The sequence below is a fragment of the Alligator mississippiensis genome, chromosome 9 (assembly GCF_030867095.1).
Source record: "Alligator mississippiensis isolate rAllMis1 chromosome 9, rAllMis1, whole genome shotgun sequence".
Lineage (NCBI taxonomy): Eukaryota > Metazoa > Chordata > Crocodylia > Alligatoridae > Alligator > Alligator mississippiensis.
The window spans coordinates 11,185,605-11,211,840 of NC_081832.1; the positions used below are offsets into that span (position 1 = coordinate 11,185,605).

At 37.7% G+C, this 26,236-nt stretch overlaps 1 protein-coding gene across 2 annotated transcripts in view; it reads left to right on the forward strand.

Annotated features, from left to right (window-relative positions):
• Positions 1-25,384, forward strand: part of ZNF217 (zinc finger protein 217) — a 30,233-nt gene extending 4,849 nt beyond the window's left edge. For both annotated transcript variants that reach the window (XM_014609591.3, XM_059733139.1), the window contains exons 2-6: positions 11,533-13,312; positions 15,546-15,671; positions 16,648-18,231; positions 21,686-21,814; positions 23,151-25,384. In XM_014609591.3, coding sequence (XP_014465077.1) covers positions 11,908-13,312; positions 15,546-15,671; positions 16,648-18,231; positions 21,686-21,795 — 3,225 coding nt within the window. In that variant the 5' untranslated portion in view covers positions 11,533-11,907 and the 3' untranslated portion in view covers positions 21,796-21,814; positions 23,151-25,384. The remainder of the gene's footprint in view (positions 1-11,532; positions 13,313-15,545; positions 15,672-16,647; positions 18,232-21,685; positions 21,815-23,150) is intronic.
• The last annotated feature ends 852 nt before the right edge of the window (positions 25,385-26,236 follow it).

The window sequence follows — 26,236 nt, forward strand, 5'->3', positions numbered from 1 at the left end:
AATCCCCTGCTTGAGGCAGGTTTATCCTCTTCCGAACCATCCCATGCAAATGTTTTTGTCTGACATATTCCTGAAATTACACAAGCAACTGTGTTTCTGCTCCACTACAGGACATATAACTGTGAAACCTCAAGAGTGCCCTAACCTGCCACAGGTAAATCAGAGGAATGAAAATTTTAAAATGATTTGATGTTACTGCAGAAGATGATATAATTGTCCATGGCCTTTGTAGGAGTATTTTAAGAGGAGGCAAAATAAGAAAATATTCTGATTGGTTAGAGTATGCAGAATAGTTTGGGAAAGTCTGTTTAGATAAATGTGAGAGTTTGGACCTAAATGAAGTCTAAGTGACTGACTGAATAACTGTGCTAAAGATTTTATATAACTTAATGTATCAAAGTCTCAGTGCACTTAATGCATTGTGTACATTTTAAAATTTCTATGCAGTTAAACTGTAAGTGCAGTTGACATGCACAGACTCATATTTGTATCCTGACTGTCATAAATTTATTTTAAAATAGATATTGGGGAAATTTCTGAACGCTGCTGTTCCTTCCTCCCTCTCCTCCTCCCCTCCTGCCCCCCTCCTCAATCTTGTGTGACCAGGTAAAAAGTGGGAAGAATGTTGACTAAACAGTGGCATCTTGTTTTTGAGTATCTCTTTTGACTGGGGGTGCAGTGAAATATAAATTGGTGAATGGTTGTGGTTTTTGTTTGTCAATAATGGTTTGTTTTGGCCAAATAGAGATTTAAATCTTAAATACTTCAATACTTTTAACAAATGCCAAGCCTTTATGGACCATCGCTGTTCTCAAAGTGTCTTCTTTATTTTATTTTTGAGAGAGAAATCGCATGTACAGGTTTACTTTAGATTTCACACTATAAAAACAATGGCAGTTACTATTATTAAATTGTGTATACCAATTAATCCATCACTGAACTGATATTGTCCATTATCAGAATAGTTCAGTCAGTATAAATTGATACCAGTTTCCTGCGAGATCTCCCTTCTGGGTGGAACAAAGAAGGCACCTAGAATGTGTGCTTATATTGTTAGCTCTCTTGTTTAGTGTCTCTTTTGGTCTCTAGTACTGGTTGGATTATGTGGAAGAAATTGTTTCTGCCTTATACTGTGACCGTGGATCATTCTCTGTCATCAGTATTGTGGGCATCTCGAAAATCAAATTCAGGTGAGGTGTGAGAAGTGCTGCCTGTTCTAAGTTTCTTGCTGAGTTTGCATTCTGCCTTTTCCTGCTCAGATTTGTCAGTGGAACAGTCTGAGTTGCAATCAGACGGGCTCCATTGGTGACATTAATACCTTAAAGAGCACAGAAGCCCTATGCTGTCCATTAGCAAAAGATAATATCCCAAGTGGCAGGATTACAAAGTGTAACTTCTGATGTTCCTACTACTACTTCAGCTACTCAGTCCAAAGGGATTTAAGTTTCCTCTACTCCCCCTGTGCTTCCCCCTCTCCCCCCCCCCCCCCCCCCCCCCCCTCCCAGCAGATCAGGGCTATACTTGGTCGGAAAGAAGGCATCATCCTGAGTAATAAGCTTCTAAGCCTATTCTGCTAAATTTTGTAGTTTTCTAACTCTTTCTGGGGAGGAAGACTAAAGAGATGTGGTATTTTCCTGATAGCCAGTAAACAAGTCCATCTGCTCTTAAATACATTCTAGAGAAAACTTGTTTTCTCCAGATTGAAAAATAAGTCATAACTCAATGCTGCCTCTGAAAGATCAGATTTACACCTTCCATTGTGTAGTACAGGTCCCTCATTTCACCAAGGAAACCATCATCACCTGTCTCTTCTAAGGACCATACACAATTCCTTTTCCTGAAACTTGGAGAAGGAAAAGCTAGCTGTCAGAAGAATACTTATGAACTTTATAAAAATTCTACTTAGGTGTTACATTTTATGCAAGGTGCCATATAATAAGCAGCTAAATTCATTATGGGATCTTTTCAGAAAGAGAACCTGTGTGAAATGATGTTGGTCTCTAATGATTGATCTTTATCAAAAGTAACTGCATTTTGTTGGACAGCAATGACATTCAGTCTGCTGGAGGAGCTATGTTGATTAGCTGTCCTCTGCCAAAATGTTTAGACATAGAGCCTTAAAGAAAAGAGATTCCACAAGAAGGTTTCCTTTTAGAGAGAGAGGATATTCTCTGTTTCTATTCACATATATTTCCAAAATGGAGGGGTGGAGGGGGGAGTTTTTGTAATATTACTTATTAACTTCTGGTTATTTTTCACTTGTGATGAATTAGTGAGCATGACTTCAGAGTGGCAAATGTCTTTGACTTGCATGTGTGCTAATCTAATCCAGTAATAAACCAAGCAACATCAGTATAAAAAGGAGGAAAAGTTAATTGCCTCAATTATTTCCAGCAGTATTATGCAATGTTTAAATAGCAACTCAGATGCTAAAACTGTGACTTTCCGTGGAACACATGATGTCAGCTGGATTTATGTTCCCTTTGATCCATGCTTCAAACTTAATACTGTCTTAGGATGCTTTCCTATCCAGTAATACTAGCTGTGTCAAGTTGGAGAACATAAAGTTTCAGTTAAGTGCCCCTTTAATATCTGCAAGAACTATGTTAACTTTTCCAAGACACCTTGTAGACAATTAATTATAAAATTTTCAAATATGCAGTTTATCTTGAACTCTCTTGCTTGTGTAGCATTTCAAAGTGAGAACTTGAATTAAGGGATCATGTGTTACATTATATCCTCTTTTCAACCTAAGATTGTTTTTGTTTTGATCTCCTGCAGCTGAAGCAATTTCATTTCCTCTAAAAGTGCTTGCATTGCTCCTTATCTCACAACCTGTGATACTGTCAAGAGTTCTTTAATTAAAACAAAAAAAATAATTGCACATGTGGAATAATTTTCCTTTCATTCTATGTACATAAGAAGCAGAATGTTCCAGAAATTGAGTTTTAAAATCTCTGTGCAAAAATGGGTTGGGGGTGTGAATAAGCCTTTATTTAATATGAAAGGTAGAATGTAATAACTGGTCCTATTATAAGTTAACATTTCTAACTATTTCAGTACAGATAAATGACTGGGTTCATCTAATACTTGTCAAAATTAATCATGTTGGAGTAAAGCAGTTGGTTCTGCAGTAGTAGAAAACACTTCCTTGTTAAGCTACCAGAAAGTGTTAGTATTCAAGCATTTAGCATAATTCACAGTGCAGTTGTCAAGTTATCTGTTTATCATATGGGTTATGACCTTTGTCCCTGAAATAGTAGCTGTCTTTCATATTCCCAGGATGATCAAAGGATAGTATGCTATTCAGAATCAGTGAAAAAATAAAAATAAAGTTGCATGGTATGGAGCAGTGGGTGTGATGTGTAGGTTCCTCTTCACTCCCAGTTTTCTGTTGTTGAAACCAAAGTGCATTTGCAGTCAATTCCAAATGTGCTTTTGAATCCTAAGCGTTATGGCTAGAACCTGACTAACGTTCTTGGTGTGTGTGTCTACACAAGATGCTAACTGCGCAGTAGCCCAATAACACTGTACAGTAATGTGTCACAGCACGGATAGTATTGATACGCTACTGTGCAGTATTATTCAGTTACTGTGCATTAGTGTCACTAAAAAGGTGTTCGCTGGTATTATTATGTAGTAACTCTGGTTACTGCATGTTTATTTGGTGCTTGATTATACAAGTACTAAACTATATTCGCAGTAACCACTGTGCATTAATGAATGAGTAGATGTTCTCAACGAGACATGAATCCTGGAAAAGGTAGAAGACCTAACACTTCCTTTTTGATTTACGCATTGGAATATAAGTGAGAGAGATAATGAATATAGTGCTTCACACAATGGGAGCTTTCAGAACAGCTTGGTAGGCAGTATGCTAACTAGTGCATTAGTATTTATATCAAATAAGGTTTGAATGTTCGAGTTTGTGTGAAGGGATGTGTAATTGACCTTACGCAGCTCTAGGACTGTAGGTTTTTGTTTTTTTTTAGGTGGTTTATTAATATAGTGATACCACTGGTTTCTTATAGTGGTTATTTTTGCTTGTATTTTTATTTATGTGAGGTGCTTTATACATTGGGCCAAATTGGTGTAATTTCCGTTGACTTAACTGGAGCTGTATGTATGTGTGAGCTACAGATAGAATTTTCTTCTTAATATATAAATAGCCAACCAAAACAAAGCTTTAGGTTATAATTGGAAAAGTAGACTGTCTCTTGATTAAATCAGAGGTGAAGCTATTAGGCTGTTTGTTCAGTGGATGTTACTGGAAGCCTAAAGCATTTACTGTGAAAAAATAAACTTTTAGATGCAATAAGGTGATTATTTGTAGATTCATACATTAGAAGTTAGCAGTATTAAACTTGCCGTGTTAATGAGATAAAAATGGCTAGTGTGTTTTGAGGTATATACAAAGCATGAGAAGTTGCATGGGGAGATGCACTTTATAACATTCAAAATTGATAGAGCAGCCTTTTTCAGAAAACAAACTAAAATTAAAATTTTGTTCAGGAGTTTCTCAAATCATGTAGATTTATAGTAAAATGAAGCAAGTAGTTAATCTGAAGGAACTAACAGGTTTTGTATTTTGGTTGCTTTTTTGTTCAATGCTGGCATTAGATTACAGCGAACTTTCAAAACCTTATATCTCTACAATAAGAGAGCCAAACAAACTCCTATATGTCAAAGAGATGTAGGACATAATAGCTTTGCATCTGGCTCTTGGATTTAAGTGTCTGTTAATGTTAACTGTTCCTGAAGCAGCTTGTTGGAGTACAGAAACACCTTCTTCTTCTTTTCTCTCTCTCAAAAACAAAACAAAAACAAAAAAATCTGGGAAAACTGGGATAGTCTGGTTTTTTTTGCATTGTTGCAAGAACTGTTCTTGTATGGCTGCAGTGCTTATGGCATAACTAGTTTTAGTTGGCTATTAGTTGTTACTTTAATTTATTGAACTTGTTAAGTAATAGTCAACTGGACTAGTATAGCATGAAAAGAAATGTGCTAATAGTTCCTTTAGTACTAGGCCTATAGCCATTCCTTCTTTTCAGTTAATCTCTGGTGTTTGTTTTAACAGACAAGTCAAAGGATAGACATTTTATTGACGAACCTTCTGGAGAAAAGCATTTTATTTCCTCCGTTTCAACGTTTTCCATAAATACATGCATCTAATAAAATTAACACCTGTAGGTCACTTCCAAAGGCATCTTTGAGACGTCCAGTTGTGTAACTTAATAAAAAGAAATTAAGTCTCTTTACTAGCACTTCGTTAAGGTTTTGTATGTTTTATGCTTTGTTGAGCAGCAGCTTTTAATTGTGCAACAAGTTAAAATGAAACTGGTAGTCTCAGCCTTTTAAAACCTTTATTTATAGATGTTTCTAAAGTGTTCACAACCCACAAAATCTGAGTATCATGAGCATGTAGGCCTGTTTGTCTAAGGCTGCATTAAAGCAAACATATCTTGCTTTGTAAACAAGTTTAGTTAACTCCAGTTCTGGACTATTGGAAGGATAAAGGTAACATCCCTCAGGTTAGAGTAGCTTGCTGCTGCTTTTGGACAGTAAAATTCTATGAACTGTTGAGATGCTGAGGGAGATCAGTCTCTGAAGCACTTAGGTCTTAAACCAGACCTTAAAGAACTTACCAGGATGTACAGGCTGGCAAGAAGGGAGGTCTGGAAGCTCAGATTCCCCTTCCCTTATTCTTCTGCAAAGGAGGAGAGACCACCTTTGATTCAGATGCCTTGAATTACTCTGTCAACCATGTAGCACTCTCCTACGCATTTGGAAGCAGAAGCATTCTTTTCTCAACTCTAGAGACTTCTGGCTGAGGCAGCCAGGTTGTCATTTCTTCCTCTAGCCCAGGGGTTCCCAAACTGTGGTACACATACCCCTGAGGGTATTATGAAAGAGATCTCCCACATACCCCCTAGAGAAGTTGTGTAATGGCAGATTAATTATCATTATAATAATAATTGGCATTTAAAGAGTTAAAATATAAACTGTATGCTTGTTAGGGGTATGTGGACAGCTGGTAAACCTGGAAGGGGGTACACAGTAAGAAAAGGTTTGAGAACCTCTGCCCTAGCCTATTGTCTGTAGGTTCAGGGGAAATACTGAAGACACTATGGTATCGTGTCACTTTCCTGTGTCAGAAGACAAGTCCTCTGTCTGAAATAACTTCAGTGCTTACCTAAACCACAGCTCATGGCTTTCCTAAATTGTAACAGCATGACATTGGCATCATTCTTGACAATTTCATTGTTGTCCACAGAGTTCTAAGTAGCAGGAATGTAATGTATTGAATCAGCATTTTTGTTTCTCAACTCCAAGACATCACAAAAAGATTTACTTTTTCTTTTTAAGCCATATATTAGTTGCATGTGATAAGCCTCAGGTGACTAGGGCAGTTTGTAACACTCACTGAGGGGGAACCTGGTAGCTACCTTGATTAGCTAACACAAGACTACAAACTGTCCACATTAGGATTTTATGGCTTATGATTAAAGCCCTCTCTTTTTTCCCCCTGATGAGTAGGACCTAGCAATTTGGTGTTTAATTCCGATGGAGAAAAGGCTACTTCTGTGTGATCAGTGCTCTGCATTAATGAAGTCTTCCATTCTGGAAGAAGGGTTCTTAATTCATACCGTTTTTTGTTCCTTGCTGACTTCAGACCTCACTTGTTCAGCTGACAAGAAAAAATAGGCTAATTGCCAGTTTTATAAGTAATTTTAGGATCTGAGGGTCAAACTCTGTCTTCTGGCTTCTGTGTGTTCTGAAAATTAAAGTTTCTGCAAGACCAATTCTTCCTTGATTAACCTGTTTCCCTGTGACTTAGAACAAATGCAGGGACAGTTTACAGTTTAAAGTATCATGTTTTGTTGACTGAGCCAAGTTAGATCTCACTCAGCTTCATCTCTGCAGTGATCATAGGATTAAAAAGGTAGTAATTGCATAACTAAAGCAGATGGTATTTGGAATGTTTCCAGGACATAGCTGCATATAAAAGTGCCACTTCTGTATAATTACTGGGGAGTCGAATAATGTTTTGTTTTGAAAACTAGTTTCTCTAACAACGGTTTGTGTGTGGTGTTGCGGGGGGGAGGTCTTAATAAGAAACTGGTGCTGTGATTTGAATTTGGATACGTATCTATAACATGCTCCCTAGTCCTGGTGCATTAATATTTGGTTTTCAGCAGTCCACAGTACATTTAGGTCTCTTCCATTCATAAAGGACGCACCCTGCTCCAAAGGGCTTTCTGTTTGATAGGGGAGAGTGTTAAATCTACTGTGCCAGTCCCATTGTCTTTGTAGGTCAGCTATTAACTCTTTCCCCCCCCCCTTTCTTTTTGCATTACTATGCCCCTCTTTGTGTCATTTTCAATCTAATTCAGTTGTACCTCAGTGAAGTGTTCACTACAAAGGCAATCCGTAATTTAGTTTTCAAGCCTCACATGTCCAGGTGAGACTTGTACTTCAGTATATCATGAGTTATTTCAGTAACACATCATCTCATGGCAGTAATGACCATTGTTGCAGATAAATAGTTCAGACCCTGAAATAGGAATATTTTCCTCTACCTTTCAAGAGTGCTTTGAGGATTAGCAATGGGCAAGAGTTCACTAAATAGAAGCTCCCTTTCAGAGTTATAGTGGGTCTTCGGTGCTGAACACTGGTTAAAATCTAGCCCTAAATATGTAAAGAGCTTTGAAGATTAAGATGAGATTATCAAAGGAACTTTGGGTTTTGGATTGTGTTGAAATGTAGTGGGATTTGAAAACCAAACTCTTTCTGGTTCTTTGCCAATCACAATCTAGAGAGTGAAGCAGTATATAGTTGTATATGCGGTTGGAGTAAGCATAATGGGTTCTCATTTGTTTAAAGTTTTTTTTTGGTTTTTTTTTTTTTTCATTCTGGTTGCTCTTCACTACTTGCATCAGGTACTTTTAAGTAAGTGGACAAACAGATTAGTACATAGTAACTTGCATGACTTAGATGTGTTGTGAAATGAGATTGAAGGCAAAGTGTTTTCACAGTAGTTGTCAGATGGGCTGAAATTAAGGGCAGCCCACATCCAACAGTGGCCAGACCTTGATAATTAAGTGGAAGGTGCAAGCAGAGTTTTGTTAGGTTAATTTGGGGAGCAAATCATTCAGGCAAGTCTTGTCTTGATCTAATAGTTAGGGACCTACTTAAACTGTGGTTTTGCAGTTTTTGCAGAAACTGTGAAAAAAGCAAACTGTGATCACTGCAAAAAAATCGCATTGACCACAATTTCCCAGGAAATCAAGCAACCCAACCCCCGAAACTTTAATTAAAATAAAATGCTGTCTCCCCAATGGAAGCCAGCAGTCCTCAGCGCTGCTGTGCCTGGCCTCATGGCCTGCCTGTGGCGGGGGAGGTGCTGGCTGGCAGGGTGGCACAAAGGGCAGCCAGTAGATAAGATGGTGCCAGCCCCCTTGTCCTTTCTTCCCCCCCCCCCCAACCTCTGCCAATCAGTGCCAAGGGGTGGGGCTGTCAGGGAAAGACCACTATTAGCCCTTCAGCCTGTGACCAAGCTGCGAAAATTGCTTTTCCTCACCGCGAGTTTGGTAGATCCCTACAAAAAGTGTAAACTCTAAAGCAGTCTTATATTCCACTAAAACATCTTAACTTCTGATATAACATTACTACCGTACTGTAATCGTAGTACTTGCCACACTGCTATTACTCTGGTGTGTCTGGTGTTACAGGAATGTCTGTGAAATTCTGGGAGGAAAATCTCTTCCTCTGGTTCCAATCTGTAATGGGCTTTTGGTGATCTAGTTGCCTGAGATGGAATTTAAGACCAAATAAATTCCTGGAATTTGGTATGGAATTGTTGCTTCTTTGGATATGGGGATGATGAAACAATAAAATTAGGAATGCTGATCTGTTACTTGTTTCCTAATGGTATTTCTCAGCAGCTATGTCATACCCTGAAAGAAGAAAAAAAGGAAAGACAGAACAGAAAACCTCAAACTTGCTCTCTGATGTCAGCAGCTGATGCACGTAAAAGAGGCTGGCTGAATATTAGACTGAATATTATATGCCATTTCATTGCCCCCCAAATGATTGTTGGGACTTCCTATAGGTGAAATAGCAACTTACCCCTCTCTGGCATTGACTGTTTGACTTTGAGCATTTCTATGGCAACAATTTAGGGTGATCTCACACACTTATTCTTAAGAAGTCTTTGCTAAACAATGCTGTGGAGAAAAATGTTCTAGGATACTACCCAGTGACTGGCTTGACTAGAATGGACTTTAACACCATGTCCTTGCTGAACTAGACCAAAACCTGTTTCTGGGCATAGATTTGATACAACTGTTTGTGCTTGATTTCTATCTGATCATGTTACTTTGAGTGCTGCCTACCACTGAGCTGCTACTATACTTTCTTTCATGCAGGACATGCCTTTTTTCCAAAATCAGCACCCCAAAATTGGGCTTTGTGTATTAAGTGACACCGCTGATTTTTCTACATGGGATAGAAACACCCTAGTTCGATTCTGACTCCACGGTACAGTAGGTGTTCTATTGCTATTAGGGCAGTTCAGGGAGTCGGTGAACTTAATGGCTCATTGTTCTTCAGTTTGGGTGTGTTAACTATTATCTCTCCTTTGTAATGGTCTTGATGTTCTGCTAATCTTTCTTAGAGCAGTTCTGATGTCTGATAGCTGCTCCTGGTCCCTCTCCTCCCATTTCAGAGACTTGGAAACTCTCTAGCTCTTTTCAGAATCATAGATCCAAATATGGAGACCAGTTTTCAGCATCTAGACTTTCAGTTTTAGTTAATTAGGAAAGGGAGAAGATCTGGCTCTGTCCCTGCTCTCTACAGCTATAACTCTGGATTTTCACCCCCAACAATTTTTCAAAAACAAGATGCATAATATATTCTGTGGTATGTTGTATGAGGGAGCATGTTTAAACAAGCAAAACGTTTCTTCTCTAATGTAAAATGAAGGGTGAATTTAGCTTAGGCCATGGGTGTTTGTTGTTTTTTTTTCCCTAATTAAACACATTTTCAACACATTTTAGGGTCTTTCTTTGAAAAAGAGTTACTTCAGGTGTGCTTCACACTTCAATATGGGAGTTTTTGGTTCATGACGTACTGTGCGTCATGCTCAAATAGAATGTCTTTAAAAGCATATTTATTTGAGCGAATCCCTTGCTTAATTTTTGAATATATAAATTTGTGAAACTTCAATGGTTAATCCAAATGAGAAAAGATATACAAGGCAGTTTCTGATGGAAGATGTGGCTCATGTACTAGAAAAAGCTGATGAAAATAATATTTTAAAAATTAGAAAAGTTATGTATTCCTGGGTGTTTAATGTTTTTCCAATAATTTGGTGTCCTCTAACTCAGTATGTACTGTAACTTATTTTGACTTGCCAAAGGGTAGTAGTTTATTGCTGTTAATAACTAACTTAATATGAGAATAGGTCCACAAATCTACAGTAATCTATAGATTTGTTGCATTAGAATTTTCTTTCAAGTCACATGCAACCTCTGCAACTTGGATTAAAACCATTCTAACCATGCAGTTGGTCTAGTGAAAAGCTTTACCCTCAAAAATCCTTGCCCTCTGCACATGTTTTTGGACTGTCACAGCTACATCATTCCAATGCTACCAAACCATATTTATTGCCAATCTTTAACAGTTTAAAAATTTATAAGCATTTGTTTGGGGGGGATTTAAACATGATTTCTTCTGTAACCTAAAATATATGCAAAAGGAGTCTTAAAAATAATGTAGCTGTTAAATATTTCTTTCATTGCACACAAACTACCTAATCTAATTTTTGCTACAACTCTTAGTATTTTTGGAACAGTGAAAGTCTTAAAACATGTCGGATCTAAAGTGTGTCAGAAGTTTGGAATAATAGCATGAGCGACACTCCTTTAATGAAAAGGATTTGCCCTGATATTTTCCTATCTGCCAGTAATGTGAAAATAGTTTCAAGTCAAGTTTCAAGTCATCTAAGCTTGAGAGAATTAGGGTTCATTTTTCATACAGCATAAAATGGGGGCTAGGGCAGCTCCTTGGCAGACTTGCCACAAAGTAAGCTGTGCGCCCCCCATAAGTTCAACTCTGCTCCTTTTCCCCTTCCCAAAGCACCTGTGCTTTCTGCTCCGTCTACCACTGTTCTTCCTGCCCATTTCCTGATCCTCTGCCCATGCCCATGTTTCTCCTGAAAGTCCGTTTTCGAAGCCTCAGTGTGCAACACCCTGAGCATATTGCATCACTTAAACTGATTTTTGGATTTGGATTCATTTAGTAGATTTGTGTAATCTTAAATTTTACCCTTAATTTTGTATAGCAGGCTAAAACACTGCTTATATATAACTACTTTTATATAAAAGTAGGAAGAAAAATATGGGTTATTAGACTTTTAAATAGGTGCTCAACATTATGCTTATTTCAGGTAGGGTAAGAAAGATGCAATCAAATATATTTTTCCAGTTTGTTTCCCTTCCTTATCTAATGGTAGCCATTTTGTTTCTGCAGGTACTGACCTCTACTGTGGTGTTGAGCCTCTTCTTGACTCTGCCTAGTTTTATAGAATTATTTGAAGCATGCATATGAAAAAATAAGTGCAACTGATCACTTTTAATGCAAAACATCAGAAAAAGTAATTGAAGAAATCTTATTCCATCACCAAAAGAACCAGTGAATGCATCTTCTATGGTGTGTGAATACAGCTAAAGCAAAACTTGTTTTGTTTGTGACAAGAAAACCTTTCCTGCAGTAGTCTCCAGGTTCATCATATTTGTGTGTATACGGGTGGAGAACCTCATAAGTGCCCTTATTTTGACTAGAGAACAACCTGAGAAGAACAGACTTCACTTTAAAACGCCTAACTGGGAACCTACCACAAGAAACATGCCAACACAGCCCCTTTTGGCATATATGGAGGGACCGGATGGTATAGCCAGTACTGTTGGTGCCCAGATGGAAAGTAACGATGCTTCAATGCCAATAAAAGGAACCAACACCATTTCTTACAAAGGCTTGCAAGAAAAGTTCCTAATGCAAGCTGAAGGATGCATGCCTTTGGATTGCATGTTTTGTGATCAGACATTTAAACACTCTGAAGAACTTGGTAAACATGTCTTAACTCAACATAGGCCTACGCTTTGTGAACCAGCAGTTCTGCGTGTGGAAGCAAAATATCTTAGCCATCTTGATAAATGTCAAGTGAGAACAGACTGTCCTCCATCAAATAGTGAGAAGGATAATGAAGAATTTAGCTGTGAAGTTTGTGGACAAACATTTGATGAGGCTTTTGATGTTGAGACCCATATGAAAAAACATAAGGATTCTTTCACATATTGGTGTAATGTATGTGGCAGAAGATTTAAAGAGCCTTGGTTTCTCAAAAATCACATGAGAACACATACTGGTAAACCTGGTTCGAGAAACAAGCTTCAGCAAGGTTCTGAATGCCCAATAACAATAAATGAGGTGGTGCAGGAGCATGTAACTGAAAATGTAATATCACCTTACAAAATCTGCATGGTTTGTGGTTTCCTATTTCTCAACAAAGAGACTCTAATTGAGCACAGTAAAGTGCACACCAAAGAATCTGTGTCCAGTGGTGATAATCCACAAGTCCTTGATGGAGCCAATAAAGATGGAATGTATTCACGGGATCAGTTTCTGCAGTTTTTGGACTTAAGGCCAAACTTGACTTCAGAAAACAGCAAATTGCAAAAACCTGTGAAATGGATAGCTGAGCTAGATCCATTCAATACATATCAAGCATGGCAGCTAGCCACCAAAGGGAAAGTTGCAGTTGGCCATGGACAGATCAAAGAACCAGGGCAAGAAGGAAGTACTGACAATGATGATTCATCTTCTGATAAAGAAGAACCTGGTGAAATTTGGAATGCAAATAAAAATAACCAGGTTAGCCAGACAGAAACTACAGGGAAGTCAAAGGTAAATAAAAGCAGTTATACAGGAACTGGTATCGTGTCTCAAGACAAAGTGAAACATCCCAGTGGAGAAGTGCCTTCTATGGAAGTGGAATCTAAATTGTCACAAAACAAAGATAAACCAACGCACTGCTCAGTGTGTGGCAAAGCCTTTAGAACCTACCATCAACTTGTCCTGCATTCGAGAGTACATAAAAAAGACAGGAGGAGTGATGGAGAAACTTCAGCCACCACCAGAACATGCTGTACAGATGTGATTGTAACTTTGGATGAAAATGGAGCAGTAGAGCGAACAGAGGGAGGCTCTGAAGACGGCTCTGAAGATGGACTTACAGAGGCCCTTCATTTAGGTGAGCAGTGTAGTTGACCGCTTTACCACTTTACAGTCAAATAGCACAATTATTTGTATAGTGTTCTTGTGTTTGAAATTTTTACAAGGAAAAGCACTAAATTTTCTTCTCCTTCACATTGTCACTAGGAAAAAAGAGGCTCGGGGCTTTAGTTACACTGAGCTTTAAGCAAGCAGTAACGTAGAAGCTTACCGTGACAAAATATATACTAGGAACTAAAATTTTGTAATATGCCATGTTCCTTAGCTTTATTTCCAAGAAACCTTAATATAACTGGGTACTGTTTCTGAGTTACTGCATGTCTGCTGTTGTCTAATACAGTGCCTATCTGCATGAGTGGGGGCAGATAAAAAAAAAAAAAAAAAAAGAGAGAGAAACATCATAAATTGCAAGTACACAGGGTTTTGGTTAGCTTTTGTTTAGTCTTTTGCCATTATTGTGGAACCAGGCAGAGGAAAAGAAGTGCTTCCAGTATCTATATAGATAATTCTTCACTTCTCAGTTCTAATCATTTCAAGACATTTTCGGTTTGTGCTATTGCATGTAGCCCATCTTGTATGATACAAATTCTGAAAACTTGAACGTTAAGATTGCTAAAGCTAAGGGAAAATGGTATGGGCAGCTGGCATGTACCCTGAATGTGTTTGTGAGAGGCTTTGTTGAAAGGTGTATCCTTTTTGGGAGAAAAGAGTAGAGTTTCATTGCATCATAAATGGCATCAGTCTGAATTAACTGTTGCTACTGTTGGGTAGGAACATACAGAATATTAAAAATGTTTATATACTTTCTACAACTCACACTTATTGGGGGACTAAGGTGAAGGCAGGAAGGATAGCAGAGATGATATTTCAAACTAGTCTTGCACATTTAATTTGTGACATACTTTGTGTGTGCATTTAAGGACAGGATATTTGCATAACCTCAAGAAAAGTCACAGTGTACAGAATGTCCTGGCGCACACGCTTGTGTTTTTCCATTTCTAGTTCTATGTCGCCTTTTCGTTTGGCAGCTGTGATAGTGATGATATTAAAAAGGTTATTTACCTAATGTTAAGTGTACTTCTCAGTAGCTGCTATCTTCCTGCATTAAAACAGTTTTATCAGGAGGTGCTGAGTCATGCAGAGGGGTGGTATATCCACAGAGGCAAGTTGAAAACTGCTATTGCAGGACTCTCCACGGGGTGTGACAAATCTTAAAAGCTAACCAACAAACAAACAGCTTTCCAGCTCGGCCATCTACATTTTTTGAGAACCATTCAAAACAATCTTTTTTGTATTGAGAGCAGCTGGCTATGCAAGTAAAACCATTCATTTCTGAAAACATTCCTTCTCGATCCCCCTCTTACTTTTTAGTCGCTTCTGACCTGAGTGGTTGCACTTACGTAATTTTGCTTTTAGCGTTCTTCATATAACCTGCCAAAAAAAGTAATATTCATTTGACCACAGTGTTCATGTTTAGAACTCCCTTTTTTCCACCTTCCTTGTTCGATATTATGCTGGACTTGCTACCCTCTAGTGGTGAGTATTGGGATTAGCTTAACATAGGCCAAGTGTGTCCATCCCCCGTCCTCTCCCCACCCCAACTGTGAGTTTGTTCCTTGAAAACATGTTGATTATTCTCTGAAGCACACCTCCCTCGCCCCCTCAGGTTTGCCAGATATCCATTTCAGTATTAATAATTCTGCTGGAAAACTATCAAGGCTTTGCTCTAACTTGTTGGAACTGTTTCCCTTCAGGCACAAAATTCCATTGGCCAGTGCAAATTAAATTCTTCTTGCACTGTAGGATTGCACTTTAAGTCTGCGGTTTTGTATCTTTCTGTTTTAAATTTCTGTATCAAATAACACCTTTATGTGCCCGTATTGAATATTTTGAGGGATAGCAAATTGGAGATTTGCCCAAGTGATTAAAGGTAATGAAATGTATTTGTTCTTTAAATCTTAAAGGCTTGGTTTGTCATCTAATTTCTTATCCCCCTGGTTTAACCATAATTTCAAACTACAGAGTATTTGGCATGCAATTAGAAACTCTCAATAGTCCAAGAGTTGGCCTGTAGAGCACTGCACAATCAAGATGCATGAAGGCCTCTTCAGTGAGTTGATGGCAGCTAAGGGCATTTTTAAAAAATGATTTTAACTGAGAAACTTTTACTACTGGGGGATAAAATCCCCAAACTCCATTTTTATTTTTCTTCTCATAATATAGTTGGGGTTTTTTTCCTCCACCCCTTACAGATAAGAATGAAGATGTCCTGGAAAGAACAAAAGTTAAAAACCTTGGAGCCTCCAGAGAATGCAGCTACTGTGGAAAATATTTCCGCTCAAATTATTACCTCAATATTCATCTCCGAACTCATACAGGTAAAAGAGATTACTGTTTAGGGGGAGAGTATCTTCTTAATTGAAACCAAGGGAAATATTTGCTTCTGAGTAAGAATAAATATCTTCGTTGCTGATAGAATGCTAATTTTAAGATATAAAATATCTCTAGTGCTATGATGGACATGCAAAAAGCAGAAATTTTACATTCTTAATACTGCTTTTAGTAAGCTTGGGTGTAAGACTTCTAGGACACCGATTTCCAAATTATATCCTGCTTGTTTCTGTGTCGGATTATAATGGTGTGTTAACAATCAAGAATGGGTGACTTCCAGATATGGTGGTAAAAAGTATATGTGCTAACTGCATGGAAGATACTGCTCCTATTTTAATAGATGTATTTATTTTCTGTATCCTGTCCATACTTGTTCCCTTTCAAACACCTCTTTTAATCAAGGTTCTTTGGGTAAAACTGATATTTTTTTCATTAGACCAACTCAAATAGTTGGAAAAATTCTATTGGATTTACCCAAATAACTTTGTCTGTAGGTTGTAGCCATGTTGGTCTGCCTTCCTGTCGATGCATTTAATGGACTTCAGTTGTCCTTGCTTTATTCTCAGCTGGTTCTAGTATTAGCTTGATTTTTAAAGCTATTCACAGCTGTTGAACAATTTATGTTGTTGGCATAGTCGAGAATCACAGGTTGCTGGTTTGGAGATGTTCCCCAGTCTTATTTGCAAACTGCCATCTTTACAATGCCTGAACATGTTTGGAAAAAAAATTAGTCCTGGCCAGAAGAAATCACACTAGTTATTTTTTTGTTAGCTGCAGTTGCTTTTGGGGGAGGGACACGGATTTGGGGCCTGCACAAATAGTGTGTTTTGGAAGGGGAGAAAACAAAAGCCTGCTTATTTCTTTACTTCTGGGAATTCTTTATAAACAAACCACCAGAAAAATCATGATGAAGTTTTTGAATTGCTATGCATCACACTTATTCTGACACAACCTATGTTTCAGGTGAGAAACCATACAAATGTGAATTTTGTGAGTATGCAGCAGCCCAGAAAACTTCATTAAGGTATCACTTAGAGAGGCATCACAAGGACAAGCAGGCTGATATTGCAACAGATGTGAAAAATGATAGCAAAGTTTCGTTACAAAGTCAGGAGACAGATCTTTTGCTGGCTGCTGATGGTGCTCAAGAAACCAAAAATTTGAAAAGGTGTATCGATGGTGCCAAAGATGCTGAAGGCTGCCCACCTGTAAAGCAACACAAAGGGATTGCTTCCTTTCAGAGTGTACTGGGCAGTGCAGTCCGTTTGACCGTGAAATATGATACTCAGGAATCAAACAAAGGTGCAGATTGTAATAGCTCAAATCAAATGAATGAGAATGCATCCAGTCCTTCTCTGGAAAAGCTAAAAGCAGAGAACAAAGCAGTGGAGTCCCAGACAAATGATCTTTGTAAAAGAGGGAAAGAGACTCCTGAGGCATCAGAAGATGATGTCCAGTACGTTCGTGCTTTAAAGAATGGAAATAACACGGATGAAATGCGAGGAAACACAGAAAACTGCAAATATAAACATACAGTGGACTCTCAAGAAAAGCCATTAAATTTATCTCTTGGGACTTCACAAGAATGTTCAGTGATCTCAACTAGAGGCTTGTTAGCAACCAGCACCTGTCCATTTTGTACTTACCGAACTTTTTATCCAGAGGTCTTAATGATGCACCAGAGGCTGATGCACAAGTACAATCCTGATGCTGTTAACAAAAACGGTTACAGAAATAAGGCTGTGGCCAGGGCCAGACGTACTGGGTGCCCTCCAGCCCTTCTTGGTAAAGATGTGCTTCCCCTGTCATTTAATTCTAGTAAAAGGAAGGCTTCCCTGTCTACTCAGCCAAAATTGTTGCAAACAGGAAAGGCTAAACAGTGTCCCTGTCTACAGAGCAAAGTCCCTGTGTTTCCATTGTCTGACTCCAGCAGTTCTGCTCCAAGTAACTTGAAGGCTTTTAAACCACAGAATAATATTGCAGCTCAGGCGAGTAGCTATAGACAACCACAGCAGGAAATGCACTCAAATCCTAGTATCTCTTCTGCAGTGGACAGGATGAAAAGGCCTGAACTGAGAGTAAAAGCTCCAAGTATCTCAGCTTCTCAACCTGTAAACAGCAGTGTCAATGGCTCGCTTGACTGTCCCCTTAGCGAATCTGCCTGGCCCAGTCATCGAGGAAGGGATTATCTCTGTAATAGATCAGCAGGTAACATAAACTTAGAATATGGAGAGCCATCTTCTAAAAGAGCAAAACCTAATCTGTTAGGTATTGAACACTTTGACCCTGCAGTGGCCAATTACAGAAGATATGGAATGAACCGATTTCGTGTTGCAAACAGATATGCAAATATGTTACCTCAGGAATGCTCTCACACCAAACCTGCATCCCCTGTTTTGCCAACCAAACAAGGGCTTCTGAACTCAGATGAAGTTGAGTCTCCTAATGTACTGACTGTTCTAAAACCCTATGAGCCATATAGTCCTGCATCACTTTACAGTTCTTGTGGACCTAGCAATGGCCAAGCAACTAGCTCTTCAATAGAAGGTACTGTATTTTCATTTATCTCAAATAGTAATGTGGCACTAAAAATATAAGTTTTCTCTACTTTTAAGCTAAACAATTCTAATAATATATGACGTGCATCGCACCAGCAAATATTAGTGATGCAAACTGGAGTTTGTCATCTTTTCTTTTTCCTCCTTCTCATTTGTTTATTACTAACTTAGAGTCACAGGAAGTATTAAATGTTAAACAAAGCTTGCTTAGAAAAAAAGTTGCCTTTAGAACCCTGCTAATTACTGCAGCAAATTTGTTAGGACTGTATAAGAAAGACCCAGCTCTTCAAAGGCATATAGTGCTTAACACCCACCGATTTTAATGAGAGTTAGTGTTTAGGTACCTTTATATGGATGTGGGCCTCTGTTACTAAGGGCTTTTGCAAATCTGCCTTTTTTTTAGTTAACCGCATTATTGTTAATACTTCCAGCATATAGTGCAGTGAGCTAAATTAACATGTATTTCCATAGTTTTTCATAACAGTGATAATGCTAAATGCTAACCATAGATACCATTTGCAAAGAAATCTTGAATGGCAGGACATGCAACGGAGTGAGCAGGCGAACCACACACAACATAAACTGAGTCTCATAAAACTGATGCAAAACTTATTTTTTTAGTCATTAGTGAATTAACTGTGTGATTTTGTTTGTTTGTTTGTTTGTTTTTGTATGCTTGTGTGCTTTCTTAGACATTAAGGAGCTGAAGTGTAGTATTTGGTCACTTTCTCTTTGTTTTCTGAGACTTATGAATCCCAAAGATAGAGATAATGCTGAGAAGATGGGTCAATTACTTTTCCTTAGGACCCTTTAAAAACATTTTTTCATCTAAATAATGTTCACAGAAATATTCACTATGTTCCATAATCCACTACACCACTTTAATATATGTTTAGATCGATGGCAAATTGATATACGTGCACAAGTATTCTTAAAATGTTGTCATTTCTAACTAGTATTGAAATAATAGTAAGCGTGTAGATGGAAAAACTAGAACTGCGTTTAGATGATGAAAAAGTTAATGGTTAATTGTGTATATACTTTGTTGTCATCTTTTTCTTTCTCATCCCCACCCTTCCAGATTAACAGGGTATGTAAGACCAGAGTCTTGACTGGTTTTACAGGAATATGAGAAGTTGGGGGTATATTTTGTATTTAGTGCGTGAAGGGTAGAAAATAGTCTCTTCCTAGTTATATAGGGAATATCATCCATATATTAGCATGGGTCACCAGGGGTTGGGCTTGAGTTTCACATGCAGTTGTAGTCATTGGCACCTGTGGGCTCTTTTTTAAATCTGCAGCTTGCAGCTGAGAATATTTTTGAAGACCATTACTCTGTAGTTCCTGTGTTTTCAAGGCACTGTTTCTCCCTTTCCTAAATAGGTATTTTAGTTATAAGTACTTTGGTGAAAACCAAATGTAGACTTCCTAGGCCAGTGCAACTGACATGACATTCACAAATAACAAAATAAATGCTTTTGAAAACTTTCTTCTTTGTTCCAGTCTCCTCAAAGTTTCAGTTGCTATTCATGAATGCCATTCCAGCAAGAAAATAGAAATGGATTTGTCAATTTTGAGGTTGGTGCAGGGGAGGAGTTAAGGGGTGCCTGTGCATGAGCACAGGGCCTGCTCTGATGCACTGTAATTACAGCGATTTAAGAGTTGGCTGAAGCATGGCAATTACTAAGCTCCAGCAGCCTCCCACATCTTGTGTAGCAGCGTCCCCGTGCTTCAAAATGGCAGCAGGGGCGCTTGAACTAAAGCTTATTGAATGAGGTATAGTTTGAGTGCCCCTGCCACCATTTTGAAGCACAGGGACACTGATACACGAGATGCTGCAGCGCTTTAATTAGAGTGGCTCTGAAAGCTGCTCTAATTAGTTCCGCCCCCTCCCCCGAGCGTGTGTAAATGTGCCCAAGAGAGAGGAGACAGCCATATTGTGATTAGATGCGTCTTAATGAGGCTGAAAGAAGGTGAAAGGTTCTAAACATTTTTTCTCTCCTTTGGTGAAAATAAATGTATAGATCTGCTTATGATTTGCTCCAGGAGTTACAGCTTTTAAGAATATATTTTCTAAAGTAACATAAGAGGCTCTTTGCATGTCTTTTTATTTCTTCCTGATGATGTTCCTGGTATACTTTAAAACATGATGTTAAAATTCCTTTTATGGCCTGTGTTGCCTTGTGGCAACATTATTTAGGTCTTATGAACATGTTATGTTGCATGTTAAATGCTGGATCGAGTTGTCATGAGAATATGTTCCACTTGGCAAACTTGATTAAATCCTGATGCTGTCCATTATTGCTCATAAGCTGTGCCAGTTTGTGTTGCCCTGAAGAGACAGAAATATTCTGAAACCACTCAGTTTGTGTTATTTTCAAATTAGTTATCCTTTTTGCAGTAGCAGCATTATCAAGGATAACCTGTTGACTGATTGATCTGGCAGAGGCTGCAAATTAAAGACAATTGCTCATGACACACTCCAGTGATCTTGTAGATTCTGTTGAAGTATTAATTTAATTTTGCCATTATAATTTAATTAAACCTTACTTCCCCCTCTCCATTTCCCTCTTCCACCCCCTGTCTCCACACATCCCCTTCTAAGATTTCTGTGAGATGGCAGTTGAGCTTTCCATTCCTGTAGTAGTGTTTCTTGATCTCCTTCCTAGTCTTTTCCGATTGTCCTTGTCTTAGTGACTCTTTCTTATAACTAAACACACACAATACTGCTTTGCTTGCTGCCTTGGAAATTGCCAAACAAAAATTGTCCATCAACAATAGAAGTTAAGGCTTGTTAGATAAATAGCAGAAAGTATCCTGTTATTTACTACTGTAAGCATATGGAACCCTGATTTGACAAACCACCTTTAACTTTGTTATATTATCACATTTCTGTTTGAAGATTGTGTATAAGCATGCAGAAGTGTTGGAAGGCTATGCATGCTGTTGCTCAAATAGTATTGCAAATGGAAGGATTGCCTTTGATGTTTTGAGGTCAAAAATTCTGTGTAGGCCCAGTAAAAGAGTGCTGTGCTTATGGCAACATGAATAGCAGCTGTTTCCTTACAGGTTTATTTTGGGTTTTGGGGGGTTTTTTTAGCTGATGCGAGTATCTTGTGCCAAAAAAACCTCTGGGTCTGTTTGTGGAAAACAAAAGGCTAGTAGAGCATTTATTCTACTTGTTTTCACCATGAATACGAAAAGTGTGATGCCACTTACTTTAAGTTCAGGCTTATTCTTTAGTGTCTAAAGCCCTGTTGTCCTGTACAGGGGTGGATTGCTGTGTCAACTGCATGAGTTTCAGCAGCAGTGAATAAGCAGTGTAGGTGGTTTATGTGGAACACTTTGGGATCATTGGACAAGTAAAGAGCCTGGAATCAAATATATGATTAGTTTTATTTCCAGTGAACCTTGTTAATGTTTCGTAACTTTTATTTTTTCAGGAAGGAGGCCAGTAGCGTACCAGCACCTGTCAAACAGCATGCTACAGAAACGAAATTACGAGAGTCTTATTGGCAATGCACACTTCCGACCAAATGACAAGAAAACTTGATTGTTTACTTTGTGAGAAGGTAAGAAATCCTCTTGAGTAACTAGATTTTACTTTAGCTGTTGCTGCTTTTCAAATCTAGCATCAAATATGTTGGTACATGCAACAATGAGGTTATGCAAGTGTTTGAATTACATCAAAGAGAAGTTGAGACGATCTAGCTTTCTTTTGAGCATTAGAATTATTCTGAAAAGCACAAGTGGCTTGTATGCTATGTAACTGGTAGCAAACATGGAGGACCTTGTTTAGATGGAAGTGCTAGCTGCTTATATATTTTCTAGTTAGAAGAAAAGGTTACACTCTTAAGATGGTTTGGTCTCAAAAAGAAATCTTTTGCTTGAACACAAGTTAAAAAAAAAAAAAAAGGAATGACAGTTATAAATGGGAAGAGATGTTCTAGGATTTACTTACTGGTCTTAATCTTTAAGGAATTGTGTCAGTGAGTCCTCTCTGGACACAGGATTATTTTGTGGACTGTCTTTTTTTTTTAATACTAGGTGACTTGGAAATTCTCAAGCAATGGAACTTTATTTTTCTGACAAGACCATTGCACAGCAAAATGTATATCACTTTTCAGGAAACACTCCTTGATAGTCAACTTCTTGACATTTACCCTTCATGTACCATATGTGCTTGGTTAACCACATTTATTATTTGCGTCTGTAACAAGCCAGGCCGAGGGTTAGTCAGGTCAGTAAGCTGTAACTGAATTTTGAGGTTCTCATGTAGCCTCAGTCAGTTTCCATAGTTTACTTTACTTCAATGTTCAATCTGCGGTATAGGGCTGATTTAGTACAGTATTTTTCTCTCACATGGAGATGTGGGAATAAACTCTCTAAACTTCAAATGTGATTGTTTAAAATCCTAATTAAAACTCCATTTTCCTCTAGTTTCTAATGCTTTTTGTTCCTTTCAGGAATTCTCTCTAATTCGAAGTAAATTCTTATTTAAATGTTGCAAAATCTGATTCTGTGCACAGTATTTTACATTCAGTTTTACAGAAGAGAGAGCACGCTGAAATCCCACTCATAAAAAAAATCACTGGTCTTTATGAACAGTGTATAAAATTATTTTGCCATAACTTTTATTTCTTGTCTGAGCATTTTGCCTCATTTCAGTATTTTTCAGGTTGTCTAGCTGTTTCCTATTGGTAGCTTGGCTGTTTTCAAAAGCTGACTTAAATAGCCAGTCATAATTAAATGACCAAATAAATAGCATGTACTTAGTGTGTTGTCACATTAATTTGTAAAATATAAGCTATTGTATATACACATTTAAATATATTTAACACTTTTCCTCAGCTGCTTTATTTTAATTGTATTACAGTTTATGCCACAACTATTTTTGGTTTGTTCTAGGTCTGAGGACTCAAATACATATTCTGTGGAGTTATAATTTGCAGTTCATCCCTTGAGAAAAATGAATGGTGAAAGCTACTGAACTAAGCTGTGATTGTACTGTATATAAAAACACTACAGTTTTATAATATTGGTTCTGTTAACATTTGTACCAAATAGCCATAAAAATTGTAGTCTGAACAATTGGATTATGAAGTGTGGAGAATGTATATTTCAATGTTAACCTTGAGTAATATTTTTCTTTAGAATTAATTGACCAAATATTAGGTAGGAATTTATATTTTTACATACTTGAGCTGCTGAAAGAGAGATCCTCTTTTGAAAAATATATAATCCTTGCACCTCAGGTAAAGTTTGTAAATAACCAAGTTGAAATCCTGTTGGTTTAAATACTGCTCCTTTTTTTCCCCTAAAGGTTGCAGTGTCTCATATTGTGTGTGTTCTGTTAAACTATGTTAGTTTTTAAACAGCTTCCAAATGAATTATATGATCTTAAATTCTGAACATCCTAACTAAGGTGCTGACTTTCTGCTGTGCTCCTTGCCTATGCTAGGACCTTTAATCTAGAAGCAAAATTTGCTTCCCTTATTGATAATTTCAACATGTTATCTGTAATAGCAAGGGAGAAGCAGTATCTGTCACTTTGTCAGGCCCTTTCATAGTGTTCTTGGAATACAGGCAGAATCCTCTCTTTGCATGAAGCTTGCTGATGATATTGGTCGAGAGCCTCTTAGATGAACATCTCCAGCAACAGACAGACTTTTAGCAGAATGTACATAGGACTCGCATGAAAAATAGGAAATGTCACACTGAAGAATTCAGATGTCGGATTTTTTTCTTGTTGTTTTTGTTTTTCACCAAACTCAATACACTTTCATTGGGGGGGGGAGAGGGGGGAGCGGGAATCTTTGCACCTTTTGTCCAGACTAGAAAATAACAAATAATACAGTCTTTCAGGTAGGATCTACAGCTGCTGTCACCTCCACCTTTTCTTTTCTTTTTCTTTATTTTTTTTTTAAAAGGGAGATAGCTTATGCTATGGCCTGTTTGACTGTGTTTGGAAGCTTCTTGGTATCTGTTGCTTACATCTTAGTCCCAAACTCTGAGATGTTTGAAATTTTACTAAGGAATAGTCTGTTGATGGGGAGAATTTTTCTTCTTTTTGTGAAGGCAAAACGTTTTTTATTTTTTTTTTTCCTCTAATGCACATGCAATTTACATTTTTAAAGGGAGGATGGCCAGTTACCAGCCAGTAAAGCTGAAATGAATATTTTGACATTATGTTCCTTATTGGTTTTCATAAAGCTTCCAGTTAAAGACTTGCTCCTTCTGTACCCGGTTCTGACTTCTGTATATTTTAGTAAAAAAAAAAATTTAAAAAATATTTTGCACTGTTCATTTTGCTCTTTTCTTCAAATAGCAAATGTAAAATAGCAACCCCAGAAATTTGTGTTTCCATTATGCAACTTGAGACATTCTAGTTGTATGTCTTAGTTCCTGTAATTTAAATGGGACCTAATTTTAATGTCTCTGTAAACTGGCAATGTAATGAAGTGCTGTGTATCAGGAAATTGTACACTATTTACCTTTTTTCCTGTTCATAAGCTGAGCCATATGTACATAATCTAGATTTTTTTCCCCCTAGTTTTGCACTTTTATAGCCTATTTTTTTGAAGATAAACTCACTTGGAAAATGGTTAATCTATTTTTTCTGTCTGATCTTTCAATGAGTCTTATAGAATGCATGCTGTAACTATCATCTATACATCTTACTGGGGTATATGATAAGACATGCACAGGGCTGCAGTAATGTAAAACCTAATTGCAAAACTGTTAAAGAATCTTCCTTCTTGCTGGTACAATTTATTTCCTAAAGTTTTCTGGCCTTTCGTCAGATCTCTTGGGAACATATTGGAGAACAACATGCCATCGAGACTTTTCCATATCATGGAAATTGCAGCCCTGTAGTTCAAAGTAGACTTTTGCCCATCAGTATTAACTATTGGGATACTACTGGTTTTGTATGTTTCTTTGGAGATAACAGTGCATATATAGAGGTACAAGTTGTTGATTTTTTTTTATATGTATTTATTTCATTCCATTTTGTTTTAATTGTTGAAACCTTAAGTTGTCAAGCAGTAGACACACATTACTCATTTAATTTATGATGTATTTCACTTCAGTTGACTATGTTATTACATGTGGATGTAAATATAGATTTGGTGTTTTGCAAATCTGGCTTTCTTGTCTCTTGTTTAAAACTTCAAAATAATTGTCTGGATGTCTTATTAGATCAAAGATGAACTATATACAGAGCACCCCCGAACTTTGTACTGTTCCCAGTAAAACTTTTTAAAAGCATTTTGAAGAAAATATTCTTCTATCATTCAGGAAGATATGTTACAAACCAGCCTCTGCTTTCCCCATCAGCTATTTCTTCTTGATCTCCTTTCCTTGAATTACACACGGTGTAGAGTATTCATCTTGATGTGGGGGAAGAGAAGGCAGATCTCTTGTTTATCTGAATTTACTTTGTACAAAGGGGCTTCTTCAAAGTTTTACTTGTGCGAAACAAATGCCTTCCAGTGCAATTTGAACTTTGATGTGCTTAGGAAAAGCCAATTGCTCCTAACTCTACCAAGTGGCAAGGAGTGACATGGGGGCTTAAAACTTCTGAAAATTGGGCTGGGATGGGTAGAAAGCCCACTTGAAAACACCTTTCTGTTGAAGACTATTTCATCCCTTAAAAAGAGAAGCAAAGAGCTTAAAAACAAGCATTTTTGGTGATCTTCCAGGCCTTTTGTTTTGGCAGAAGGCTACACTAATTTTCTGTGCAATCCAAAGCCTAATAAGTAAAAACAAATACCAAAGGCTCATTTCCAGTGATTATCCCACCAAAATGTCATTCATTTGGACTGATAGTGGTACCTAAAGAACATCAAGTGGAGACTTGTCATACTCAGACTTCACTGGAGGATAAGTGCATGGTCTAAGAAACACTTGTGCCCCATGAAGGCCCTAATTGTAAGTTAATTGTCCTTTAAGGTCACATGAAGAATGGGAACTTAATCATGACCAAGGGAACC